This window comes from Barbatula barbatula (assembly GCF_947034865.1).
Source record: "Barbatula barbatula genome assembly, chromosome: 15".
Lineage (NCBI taxonomy): Eukaryota > Metazoa > Chordata > Actinopteri > Cypriniformes > Nemacheilidae > Barbatula > Barbatula barbatula.
The window spans coordinates 15,074,148-15,088,390 of record NC_136778.1 but is presented as its reverse complement, the minus strand read 5'-3'; the positions used below and the strand labels follow the sequence as shown (position 1 = coordinate 15,088,390).

General features: G+C 42.3%; 1 protein-coding gene across 1 annotated transcript; it reads right to left on the bottom strand.

The window, feature by feature from the left end:
* Positions 1 to 14,016, bottom strand: igfbp3 (insulin-like growth factor binding protein 3). The gene is made up of 4 exons (XM_079475584.1): positions 13,460 to 14,016; positions 9,053 to 9,315; positions 8,850 to 8,969; positions 1 to 2,234 (listed from the first exon to the last, which is right to left on the bottom strand). Exons 1-4 carry the CDS (start codon positions 13,803 to 13,805, stop codon positions 2,109 to 2,111), a joined length of 855 nt encoding a protein of 284 aa, XP_079331710.1. The 5' UTR covers positions 13,806 to 14,016; the 3' UTR covers positions 1 to 2,108.
* Positions 14,017 to 14,243: the final 227 nt, after the last annotated feature.

The following is a 14,243-nucleotide window of genomic DNA, read 5'->3' as shown; positions in this document are numbered from 1 at the left end:
TAGTGTTTACATATTTTTTATTTAAAAAAAGGCATAAATACAAATTATATTTGAACAAAAAACATATCCTTTCTTGAAGAAAGTCATAGCTGTATAACGTCTAGTTTAGTAACATAAGCTTTTTAAAGAATCAAAATTATTTCAGAAGAAATAAAAACGAACAAACAAAAAAGCAATTACCCGTGAACGGAGGGATCTTAACAAGTGACTTGCGAGCAAGAAGTGACCCTTACATTGCACAGAATGCGGGAGGCAAGCTTTTCGCATTGATCTTGCTGTTCTTTTCAACATAAGCTTGGCCTCAGATTTATTCAATCTTTGCGTTCACTTGACTTTAGCTTTGCTTAGTTCAGAGTTAGCTAAAGTTAAGCTTAGATTTAGCTTAATTCATACCATAAAAATGTCTACAAAACCTGAAGATTTCAACTAGAGAGTTTACACAAAACGATTCGTATGTGGATAGCATCTTTGCTAAACTAACAAACTCCACACTGTAGATAAACTACAAATCTAAAACAAAAATGACTTTAGTGATTATATTCCCAAAAATATGATGAGTTTCATGTATTCACTACTGTGCAATCAACGGGTCACTGAAATGTTCTCAATGACATAAACATAGTTTGGATCAGCTTATATTTCTTTCTTGGATAAATAACCTCTTTTTAGCATAAAGTTCACATGTCTCTTTAGACATCAAGCTGGCCTGAAACAAAGTATTTTTCATATAAAAAAATTCAAGACACAATTACAAGTTATGGAAGGGGCAAATAGCTAAGCACACTTCCCCAGAATCAAGTCAGATAACGTTTAGCACCAAACCACTTTTGTTTAGTCTCTTTGTCTGTTTTGTTTAGTTGTTTAGGAAGGGAATCGTAGGGCTTAGCTTTTAGCACATGCTATGCTAGTACGCTAATGTTTAAGCTACTTATCTGGCAGCTTTCAGCTTTCAAGTCTTTTCTCAGGAGGTCCGATTTATAACCCAAGCCTTGTATTTGAAATGGGTTGTCTGTGAGAGCGGCCATCTTGAATTATATTAGCTTGTAGCTTCCGGGTGAAATATTAAACAATATGCAAGTAGACCGAGGCTGCAACAACCCGCATCATTACACAACACATTTCTGCGTGGGTTACGTTAAGGCTTTCAAAAACTGCTTGGAAATGGTTATTTCTATCTTAGGACTACACTCGTAATACGGGGCCTTGTAGCATTACGGTTACATTCAAACCCATAACCAAGACAGAGATGCATGCTTTGAGCCTGGAGCATCAATCTTGTATTCAAAGTGCTTCACGGTGTTTCCTAAATCTGGTTAATGCCCATGTGATACATTTAAGGGGCAGTATCGAGGCTGTCCTATGCCCAGCCCAATGGCGTAAGATAATAAAACTGAACGAGCTTTTAGCATTGACCAAAATTCATATTTCATTCATATTTTAAATATGTCCTGGTATAGAATCGTTTACACATTCAGTTCTCAATAAGGTTGAATTTCTCTATAGATTTGACTGAGATTGAGGTTTTGTCCTATTCGTTTAATTGAAGAGCTGGATGTTTGGTTGTGTGGCGAGGCCCTAATAACAGGCTGGAGTTTGTATTCGACGAGGGGCCAAAGTGCATGAAGTGCTTGTGCTTAAGATGGAGCCGTTGGCAAGTGCCACTGAGCATGCCCAGTTTAAACGACCCTACACCAGGAGGACAGAAACAGGAAGTGGCAGGAAGAGAGAGATCTGCTGATAGTTATGGCAGAAACGCAGAGATAAATACACGCTGTGGCAGAAGAGAGAGAGAGAGAGACGACTAGCTCAAATACACACAGCAGTACACAAACGTCTCTCACACTCATGCTGTTATAAGTTACAATTTGCTTGTAAGTCCAATGTTCGTGGGTTAACACAAAATCGCTCTCTCTTCCTTCTCGACTCTTTTTGCATCACTCCCCCTGAAGTGTAAGTGATTGATGTTCACGTGCCTCAGCATACAAGTGGACTATCAGCTTTGGGACTTCTTGAAAAATCTCCCTCCCAACAAATTACGTTGTTTTCATGTAGTTCTTTTTTGGGAGGTATCCCTCTTTCTCTCCCTGTACCACCATGTTGTCTATCGCTCATTTCTTTTCCAGGTTATTGCAGTGGACTTGGCCTTTCTCTTTTCGGTCGAAGCCGGGTAAAGGCTGTCCGTACTTGTCGACGCACCAGCAGTAACCTCTTCTGCGGCCTTTGGATGGTTGACACTGTGAGACGAGAAGAGAAATGCATAACCATATGATATTTGAAACACATATATGCAAAACAGAAACATCCTGTAAATGGAAGAGACGGTGGCATAAAAACACATTTCTCATTGCATCACACTTAGGTGAGAGAGAGTAGCAGCAATACTAGAGCGAGAGAGAGAGAGACAGAGAGAGAGAGAGAGAGAGAGAGGTTGGGGTTAAGAATGTCAGAAGGGATTCAAGCAAAAACATTTTCCCAATCTGTGTTTTAATCTGGTTTTGCAATGTCTAAATAAGATCAAGATCTAAACAAGATCAATTTACTTAATGGGCAAATTTGAGGAGGATTTTATGGCCTGTTTTCAATGAATAAATCTTGAATTAGGCTTATTTTTCTTACTTCATTAGTTGTTTCTTTATGCTTAAAGCACTTAATTTAAACAAGATAGAAAAATATGCCAATGAAAACAACTCAATCTTGTCTACGTACGTTTAGACAACATATAAATACAGATTAACGGGATAAAAGAAAACAATTTTGTATCGAACCTCGAGATTTCATTTCAATTTTAGATTAGATGGTCAAGTGGGTTGTTGCAGTTTGCACTTGTATTGATGAAGTCACATTTTGCATAAACAGAACAAAGATTTAGTTGAATCATTTTAAAATCATTGTTGTATTTATTCATATTCCGACCAGCACTGAATTTAACCCTTCATATATCAAGGTTTATCAGACGTTAAAACGTATTCTATTTCTTCCTTCCCGTCTCTCTCTTTTGGCACTGAGCTGTAGACATGTGCAAGTCAAACATCGCATCTAAGTTGGAAGAATGTGCGACGGCCATTCACGGCGAGTGTGTGTTTATGTGTGTGTATGCATAAAACAAATGTCTTCTGTGGTTAGGAGAACTTTAACATGCACAAACAAACACACCATACTGTTTGCAGTTCCATCCATTGTTTACATTTGGGGATTATTTACATGCACGTTTTGACAACTTGTGAATATCGCTGCCTACTGAAATAAACACACATGCACGCACACAAATACTCAGTTTTGCATTTACGAGAGGCTTAAATGTAGATGTTCGACCAATTGACCGGCCGGCCGATTAATCGGGCAGATTGTTTGGATTTTTTAAATGAATTGGCATTGACCGATTGTGCTGCAAATCAGGCCGATTAACAAGCAGATGCATCTGTGAGCAGCGAAGCGTTGTTGTGGAACACCCAACGCTTCTTCTTGCGGCATAATGGTGGATTCACACTGTGTCTGTCCAGTTCATTTTTAAAGGGAAACATGTGGTAAGCGGCAAAACGCGGGCCGCAGAAGCAGTGCTCGTGCATCCAAAATCCTGCAACTTCTACAGGCATGGCTCTTTGCAGCAGGCGCAGATGATGATAGTTTATTACAAATTTTTGTGAACGGCAGTGGCAGCAACATCGGCTTAAAGGCAGCAGCAGCACGGCAATTCCACCGCTCATGTGAATCCAGCATAACACTGTGATGTCCCCCTCTACCTGATAACTTAACAAGAAAACGGTAAATCTTAAATTAGTTTTATCCTTTGTTCTTAATCTTTTATCCTTGATAAATATGATGCTACTTTAGATTGTGAGTTACTTTTTGGAACTCTATTGTTAGCGAATAGCGAGCCTTGAACCACTCGTTGTTTCCTCTCGTTTACGCATTATGTCCGTAGGTGGTCTTTTGTGGCCGTTTAAACGCATTTGACCACAAGAGAATCTACTTTCTTGTCAGGCTTTCTACTGTCCTATAAAACATGTCTTCAATAAATGTTTAATTGAAGCAATATTCTGTATCACTTCTTATTACTTCATTCGATTTTATGAGATGAAGGTGAAAAAAGAAAATCGGCCAAACACATTGGCCTCATATTTAAAAAATATCGGCATCGACCAGAGAAAAACCCATATCGGTCGACTTAAATGTCTCAGTCCGGCTGTTGCTGATGGAATTGGGATTTTGGGTTCATAAAAACAGTTGAAGGTAAATTTGGCCAAACTAAAATATTTGCCATGGACAGTTAAAGAGCTGCTAGACCTATTTTAGGAAACTGGCATCCACTTAAAGTCATCTGGAGCTTATTATACTACACAGGCAAAACAAACACACACATGCACAAACAAACACACACACACACACACACACACACACTTATACTGTATCCTCAGGTGCTACATTCAGGAAAGAATAAAGAAAGATAAACTGAATTTGTAAGAGGTTGAAGTGGATGAGTCAGGGAGACAGAGAGAGCGAGTGGAAGACAGATCAAAAGCAGTTTATTGAAAGAGTACCAAATTAAAATAGCTCAAGCAGAACAAGAGCAGTCTGGAAATGAAACCTGGCCTCTACCGGGGCTGCTACACATGTTACACTCATCCATTCACTTTAGTTGTCGTCTTCTCTGAAATAAGTAACACATCTCTTCAAAAGACCTTTTAATTGTTTTTGTCTGTCTGCGAGAAGTATTGAGGGCACAGGAAACCAGAGCGTCATTTATAAATGATCCGAACAAGGACTAGGGGTCAGGTGATGGATGCAGCGGCTCCGCATTCATGAAATAAGACGAACTTCAATGAGTCAATGTGTCATAATAATAGCACATGTGAATTTCTTTCAGAAAAATAAGTGCTGCATCCATTTAAGAGAAGCTGTATCCGGATTCAGTTTGTTCCGGCACAAATTAAGCCCTCCAGGTATCTACGAGGTGCCGAGCTGCTTTGCATTATGGGAATGTTCCATTCAGCCTGTACAGGCACACAGGATGCATTCTTTATGGTGCAAGTGTTTATGATCAAAGCCATGGATTTCACTGAAATATTGTCTCTCTACTAAACTGTAAGCTTTTTTTTTTCATTTAAAGATCATTTCGGAGAAGCTAGCAGAGCAAGAGCATGCTAGCTTTAAGCGTAAGATCCGGCTCTCCCTTCAGAGCGCCATCAAACCCATACCTCCTCCAAAACATGCATTTGGTCTGAAAGCAATGATTGGACGTACATTCTGTAAACTTCAAAATTGAACCCTGGCCAAAACATAATTATTAAATCTATTACATTTTTATTGTAAGTCAATTGTATGGATTTTAAGGGAAACTATAAAGTTGTCAACTGGTAACGTATGTGATGAATTCTACCGGTTGGGGTGTTATCTGGAAAATCTTCTTGGAATAATGCCCAAAACACACTGTAAACAGGAATTTTGTATTTAATGGACCAAGCTAATGGTTCATAGCACCATTTTAATAGAAACCATTAGAATTTCAGTGTTGTTTTTCTTAAGCGGGGAAATCAGAGACGGCAATATAGAGGCAAAAGTTAGTTACGACTCTATGGTCTAATAACCAGTGTCCCATATGACCCGATAATCAATTATGTTACACATTATATTATATGCCCTCACAACACACAGTGACTTTATTGATGATTGATCCCTGTGTGTGTGTTTGTATCAGCGAGAGACAGAGAGGTATATTTAGGGCGTGGGGCACACCCCTGTCAGCGTGGCGGCTTCTGGAGGCACACAGCAGACCTGTGTATGTGTATGTGGGAGAAAGAGAGCATGTGTGTGTGCTTGTGCGACCGTGTCTGTGTATATGTGTGTGTGCGTGTCACAAAGCGAGCCTCAGTCAGCGCTGGCCCATAATGATGCCCTCATGGGCAGCAGGAAGGCGGAAGGGCATTAAAAGCAGCCACAGGGTAAACACAGACTCATAAAAAACACACACACACACACACAATATGTGAATGCAACGACTGCATGTGAATAAGACTCTTTGCCAGACTGTGAACAGTGTGTGCATGTTTGTTTGTGTCTGTTGGGGCGCATGTAGATGTGTGCAGATTTCGATGTACATGATCATTTTGTACATTTTGTACAGTCATTTTGTTACGTGTGAAACTAGAAATGCAACATGCAAAGAATGCGTCTGAATCCGTGCAGTTTACTGTCTCCTTTCAAAAAGACTGGATATTGGAACTGATGTGCGCATTTGCACGTAAGCTTATGTATCGAGTTGTCAATCAAATTAAATTAAGGAAATATAAGAATATTAACGAAAGAGAACAAAATAAATATTAAAATAGAATTACTATGTTGGGTCAATCTTGTGGATTTGAGTCAATACGTAAATGTGACTCTGGACCACAAAACCAGTCATAGGTAGCACAGGTTTTAAATTTGCAGCAATAGCCAAAAATCATTGCATGGGGCAAAATGCCCAAAATCATTGGGATATAAAGTAAAGATGATGTTCCAGAAAGACTGTCTACTGTAAATATATCAAAACATTATTTTTGTGAATGGATGCAGCAAAGATCGCAACACTACAGGCCGAAAACAAGCCTACAAACTTCACATGCTGCTGCCCGCTCTTTGGGAATTACCCACTAAAATGTTGTATCTATGTAAAGCTTAGTATTTCAGCTTTCCGGTTCATCTACTCTACACAACAATGTCATTCCAAATCCGAATTTAGAAAAATTGACCCTTATGACTGGTTTGTGGTAACCTGGGTGAGAGATGCGTCTGCCCTGAGTAACCAGGGGGGTGGAGGGATGAGGGAATGGCGGCTCTGGGGCCGGCATGCCTGGCCTCCACCAACACACTGATCCAATTCATATAATCAAGGCTAAAATTAGCAAGGATTGGACTCTGCTCTCCACGGGAATGGCCTTCATACACACACTCCCCCATATACATACACAAACGCTCCCATTACAGATCTTATTCCGGGGAGCGTAGGGACCCCCAGGCACCCAGGACATCTACAGTTCACTTGTGTGAGCATGTGTGCATAAGGTTTGTGCATGTTTGTTTGTGATGCTGAAATAAATACGAATGATTGCAATCTCAGGGTCGGCTCGGGCTCCGGTTCAAACCACCACGATGGAAGCGCACCGATTTCAGTTGGAACGAAGAGGAGCGGAATCCAATTGGCCTGATCTTCATTAGAGACAGTCTCATGTGTGGATCCTAAATGTCTCACAGATGTTTCTTTATTACAAGCAGAGATCCAAGCAAAGTGGTTTGATCTTACAAAACAAACAAGGCTTTATTTGTGCCAGCCTGACACGGGAGAGGATGTAGCTGTTTTTTGTGTGCCAATGGAATGGTGTGAGGGTAAAAATGTCCTATTGGGCAATTCATCTGTGCTGAAATAGTGGGTTTATAACACCTAGTCCTATTAAACGAATCTACATTATAATATAACATTTAATTATAGAAAGATCCTCTGTGACGCATGTGCCAATTTAAATCACATGAAAATATGAATAGCAAAATCATACCATCCCACATCGGATGCAACCAGTGATACAATTTCCTGTCCTGAAAAAAACCCTATTAGCAAATAAATATGAATGCCATCTAAATCATGCAATACTGATACAAAATACAGGCCAGCAAAATGTTTGACAAAATAAGTGTCTGAAGTGCCCCAATTCCCCTGGGACTCCATGGATCTTAAGATGACCAGATGATAGTTAATCACATACAGAAGAGTATGCCGAGGACAGGAAATGATGGAGGGGTCATGGAAAAAGGATCGAGGAATGTCACAAGCCGGATTTACACACCCGTCAAACCTCCGGACCTCAAAGTGTCAAAGCACGTGCGCTGAGCGCCAGTCCATGTTCTTCAACGCTTCTTTATTTGTTACAGGTGCCACTAAAAAGCTTGTGCGTTCCTTTTTATGTAAACCATCTGCAGGACTTTAATCTCTCACCTTGAGGGTTTGCTTAAAGTGCTTCTTCAGATATCCAACCTTAACCTATCATCACTCTCTTTCCAAGCAGAGAGCCCTTGAGCACAGCCTGTCTCCCACCCCAAACACCCCCGGTGTCTCCAATGGACCCACATGTTCAGCACAACCACATGCTATTGAAATGTGTGCGGGTATATGTATCAGTCCACTCGTGCACAGGCAAGAGCAGATAGGTTGATCCGCTAAACCCTGCAGCTTAAGCATGTGTTTTACATCAACTCTAAATCTCTTTCTCGCCCTAACTTTCTTCCAAAACATCCTCTTAGTCTCTCCCTTCCAAAGTGGCCTCAGTCTTGTCCAGTATCCAGAATCAGAATGGTTTGCTATTGTATAAACCAGCAAAAAATCTGTCCACCTCAGTTTCACCGAAACTCATTAGGGCCATTGATGTGGGTCCTTTGACTCATGCTTTAAATAGACAGTGACTCACAAATTTCCAAGAATTCTTTTTGCCAGCTTCTCTTGTTCAGATTCACTAATGCTCAATTGTTCATTGAGGAAACCGCACATATTTTCGTGTACCAGCATGTACATACAAATAGGCCCCCACCCAGATATCCCCACCACACACACGCTTTTCCAATACTGTTGTCACGGTTGCCATGGCAACTACTATCATCTTGTAACAGGGTGGTGATATGGTTTAAAGATATGGCCTGATAATATACAGCTTGTGTGTTTTGTCTCAGGTAAGGACGGCCTAAAAATAGAACTCATGATTTCCCCTTCGGCTAAACACTTAGTCTTATGGGGGCTAAGCCTTGTAATTGGTTTAATGTATGGTACTTGAAATAAAAAGCATGTGCAGAAGAAAAGACGAGTATTCCGGGGAAAAGCGAATTACCTGTTTTTTCTTGTAGAATCCCTTTTGGTCACAGTTTGGAATGCGGAAGCCTCTTGGGTTCAGCTCATTTGAGATCTTAAAACTCTTCAGAACGCCCTCCATCTCCCGACGACACGGGCCCTGAGCAAATGCATCCGACAAACGCAGAATTACAGAAAATATTCGACATTGACAATTACGAGAGACAGGCAGTGATAACTTACATATTCCGTTTCTCTCTTTGACTCCAGGCTGAAGTTGTGAATATCTGTATGCACCCCGATGGAAACCGGTTCCACTTTATAGCTCTGGGTTTTCTTGCTTTGATCTTTTTGGATGATCCCCATTTTACTGGTGTGCAACGGAGAACTTTTGGGTTCCAGAATGGTTCTTAGGCCTCCGTGCGCGTCTCCGGCGGTGTGCTGGACAGCCTCGGTCGCCTTGGTTCCGTTAGAGATATGTTCCTCTCCTTCCTCATCAGTGTTATCTGAATGATACAAGAGGATGTGATACACGTGTTAGAGCTTTTGACATGCGAAACTAGAGATTTTTCAGAATCTGACCGAAGGAAGATGTGTATGAGTCAGCTGGTTTCAGGACCCCATGTATAACCGTGACTATTTTATAAAGCGCATCATGTTGTCAGAAAGACAAAATGAAGATAAACTAGTTAACTTATCTTATTGATGAATAAATTATTGGTTTATCGTGACCAATGTTCAATCAATATCAATATTATGGGATATGACAAGAAATGTATCAAAAATGACATCTGTACAAATGCATTTTGGAAAGTACTGCAGTTCGGAAAATGCATTGCATGAACCTAAAAATCCCTTGGCAAATTCTGCAGCACTCAGAATAGCTCTTTTCAACTCGAAGTGCTGCTAGAAATCTGTTTTGAAAGCAAACTGACATTTGATGAATGCACATCAACTACAAGTGTAAAAGCGCATTTGAAGAAGCCAGCAGGGGAGAAAGAGATATGGGGAGGGGGAGTGAAAGAGTGTTGAGAGTATTTATAGTGACTAAGTTAGAATCATTACAGTCGAAGGCCAGACCACCTGACCTAAAACCCAGAAACCAAATACGGCTACAGGACGAAGCGTTTGCCTGCCTTCACAAACATGGTCCGGTAGGATGGTCTGACCAAAAACATCACATGCTTTTCTCTCCATGCCTGGTTAAGACTTTGCTGTGGGTGCTCATAAAATCTATTCAACGCAAATGCAGTTTTCTATTTCTTCTCATCCCACACCAATTCAAAATGAACCGTTTCTTTTTGATTCTGCTAAATAACGCTGCTGTGTTCCTACTGCGTTGCGTGTGCAATCGGTGAATGTAACATGACTTTCCTTATTGCTGTACAACGTTTATGTTTATTGGAAATAGACTGGTGCAGGGTTTGGTTTTAATGCTTTGTATATAGTACATTGTAGGCAAGACATGATTTGTAGATGATTTAGATAATGAAGGAATTTTCCTTCATACGTATCTACATTATTCAATGTAGATACGTATCAAAACATCTAGATACCCAGTATTGCATTGCATGCAAAAATCTCACTTGACTATTACGATCAATGTCTGGAAATCTACTGTATGTTGATAAACATTTTATTGCACTTACAACTTTTTTGTAATGCTTGAGACATGATGTCACAATTGCACTCTAATCTCTGTTGTATTAACCGCATTGTATGTTTTTTTTAAATCCAAGCAAAGGTTAGCAAACAGCAAAGAGTCCAACGCGAAGAGCACGTGTCAGCTTCAAGAAGTGCCCTGAGAGAGGGCCGGGAGAAGATGAATTATGGCATTGTTTAAACATGCTGTCCTTTTGGGGTTTTACAGCCCTTGTCTGTTGAATAAATATTCGCTCTCCTGCAGTACAAAACAAAGCAGAGCTCTCGCAGGAATGAGAGACTAATAAACAGCTGGAGCAGAAGAGAAGATATTTAGAGAGAAACAGAAACAAAACAGGCCATTAAAGATGGAAAGCGAGTGACAAAAATGGGAAGACAATAGGTACGTGTAAAACAACATAGGGAGTTGGGTTGGCTAAACGAGTAGTCAGCTTATTGGCGTTTCATGTCTTTGCCGCTATTGAAACCAAACAGAAATGCAAAATATTTGTTAAAGCCTGACTGGGATGGACATAATGTGTGGGGCAGAATGATTTTGTTTCTTCAACCGATGGCAGATCAAGAGAAAGTGTGAAACTTATTTGGGGTTAATTTGATACGCTATTCTCAGGGTACGGTGAAAATGGGATGCATTCTTGGATACAAAAACAACCGAAAATCTACTGTATGACTGTTTATGAAGTGATGCTCTAAAGGATTTGTTTTAAGATGCAACCGTTTATACAAAAACAAAACTATCCAAGGGACTAAGAAGTGGGACAGGGCTAAAATCATCCAGCATAACAAAGAACCAGAGACAAAGTCAAACACGGGTAGATGTCACATAGAAAGCCTTTAATGTGAAGATTTGTGTCGACAGAATGTAGCAGAGAGGAAAAGTTAAGCAAAAACAGATTTTCTGTGTGTGCGTGCTGGCTTGCGGTACACCAAACACTCTTCTGTAACCATGGCAGCTGCACTCCAAACCAGAATGAAACCATGCCTTCGTTGGCGATGACATAACAACATCAACAACAACATCAACAATGACAGGGACTTCGGCAACATAACAACTCAAACGAGGTAAGTAATTGCAACGACGGCACACGATGACCCACTGCACGTGGAATATGAAGATTCCTGCTTTGACCCCCGATCCTGCTCACATAAACAAATCCAAGACAGAGGAGCGGAATCGAGGACCATGTAAATCAGGAACTTGGAAAACATCAATATATAACCCCAATGTAAACTTTTAGAACTTTTAATGGCTTTTCCCAGCAACTAGTGGCCTGTTTTTAAATCACTCAACCTCACGTATTTGTTCAATCCCAAATGAGCAAACAATTTAAGGTTCTGGCCGACCGTGAATGAGAGGTTGAAAACTTGCAGAGAGCAAGATGTGTGGGTTTTTTCTTCTTTGACTGCGTACCATTCTCAAGCCGACATCGCAATTCTGCGTTTCCACCAATAGGGGCACGCAGCAGGTGAATCTCCTCAGAGGAACGGATCGGCCTCATTCCGAGAAATCCGCACAATTAAGTGTATAACAGCACACGCACAAACAACGTCATAACTCATAACCTCATAATCTTTCATGTTCGTTTCTGTCCGCCACTGTTCCCACCCAGAACCACGCTGGGCCACACTGCTACCAGACCAATCAAACCCTGCAAAAATATCATAATTCATGTGTGACAGAGCCATGGGGTGGAGCCACGCACACTATGGCAATGAAGCCCTGCTCTCTGGTTGGCCGGAGTGTGTAATTACCATAAAGTGTGGTATGATGGGAAAGCAGCATTGAACAGCAGCATGGGCTCAAATGAAAGGGCAGCGGAGAGGGAAACATGAGGTAAAGCAGCACTGTAAAACAGTTGGCGCCCCAAACTGCTTTTTAAAAGTGACTCTGGCTCCTAACAATAGCCTTTGTGTGTGTGACAATGTCATGGTAGATAGCTTCAACTCACCACTGCGGCTCTTTCAAATAACAAGTGAGGGTAAAAACAAATTTACTTGGGCAGCCTTGACGTCAGTTACGACTGAGTGAGAATGCCACTTATTGTGGATCGGTGTGTATGCACATGTGTGTGTGTCCACAGTCTTCCCTCTCTTAACACATTCACTTGGATGATGACATTGGCCTATAGGTGCAAGCTTCTGTACATCTATGATCTATTTCATTGGCTTGGGAAATGGCTATACTATAAATGCTCAAATCCCACAGGAATGATTTCTTCCGCCAATCGTTCTCCAGTTGTGTTTTGACACTCTCAATGGAGCCCTCTGGGTTAGGAAGCAGCGCAGCATCATTCTGAAAACAGTGATCTCCGCTTCTCTGGATGAACTAAATATAAACGAATGTGGCATTCTTAACGATTGGGTTGGTGAGGCCACATTTTATTGCGAGCGCGCGCACACACACAGAGATACACAGAGCCGTTTCTCTCCATATCTGGCTCTCTTTTTCTCTCTCTCTCTCACACCACACACATAAAACGACATAGAGAGGCCGCTGTAGCGCTGAACCTCGAGTGGGAGAGAACAACGGTGGTAGTGTGGGGCTGTCTCACGGTGGCTGGACTCCATGACGACTGCCTGTTACCAGAGGTCGCTGTGTCATGCCGGTAAACCAGTGATCACTGAATGGAAATGTTACACTTACGCGCACCACGCTATGTCCTGCATGCATTATAAATGCAGCATATAGTGCGCACTATGAAGCTGTGAGTATATGCAGCATCTCTGTTAAACAGACGGTCAGTGAATAAACCTCCCCGCCCCCCTAAAGAGCCGGGGATGAGCGCGCACCGCGCAGCATTCTCAACGTGCGAACGTATTAACGGGGTTATGCCAGAGTAAGCCCGCACCGATACGCGCAACTGCGCGCAGTGCCAATATGCCCAAGAGCGCGAAAATCGTGCTGGCAAGATTTTAAAGACAACGCACATTCACACGGGGAATGTGCATGGTCAAATTGTGAAGCAGGGTAAAAATGCGTTCACTTACCGTGTCCCTGGGGTGTCCCTTTGTCCGGTGCTTTCGCGCACACGCCCCGTCCCTCCAGCAGAGCCTGCAGCGGTTTGCTTTCCCCCGGTCGCTGTTGACAGCTCAACCCCGTTCCGCAGCGCCCCGTGTACACTCCGCACGCCTGGCCCTCGCTAAGCGCGCACGTCATGCAGCATCCGCAACCCGGCTCCCGTACGCTCTCGGCGCAGTCCCGGGGCAGAGGTTTACACAGCACCAGCGCTCCGTCGTCGCACGGCTCGCATCGGACCACGGGGCTGACGCTTTCAGCCAGCCGGGCGAATGCTGCGAGCAGGGCGGTCAGGCAGAGCGCACACAGTCCCGTCATGGAGCCGAAGGGCTGAACGCACACACGCACGAGGGGGAAGACGCTGGAAAACGGCGCACGGCGTCAAATCACCTCAACTGGATGTATGTTTACACGTCTGAAGACTGAGCTCTTTACCATATGCCTTCGACTTTTGAGTGTGGAGACTGAGTTGTGCTGTCACGTCGGTTTGACTAGACCGTAAACCGAGCGGTTGGGTCTCTCCATCTGTAAGTGAGTTTAAAGGGAACTTCAGGTTTTATACAGGCAGGAAAAGCACGGACGGTAGGTCACTCCCCCCGGTATGAATTATGTAGTCACCGGTCTTCGGTCTTAAGGGACAAAGCACAGCTCTAATGAAATGTCTGACAACACAATCTTACCCAAAGAGTTTGTGGGTCATTACGAGCACTTGGAAAGCTCGGGTGTCACGGTTTGAAGGGGAATGGTATAATGTCA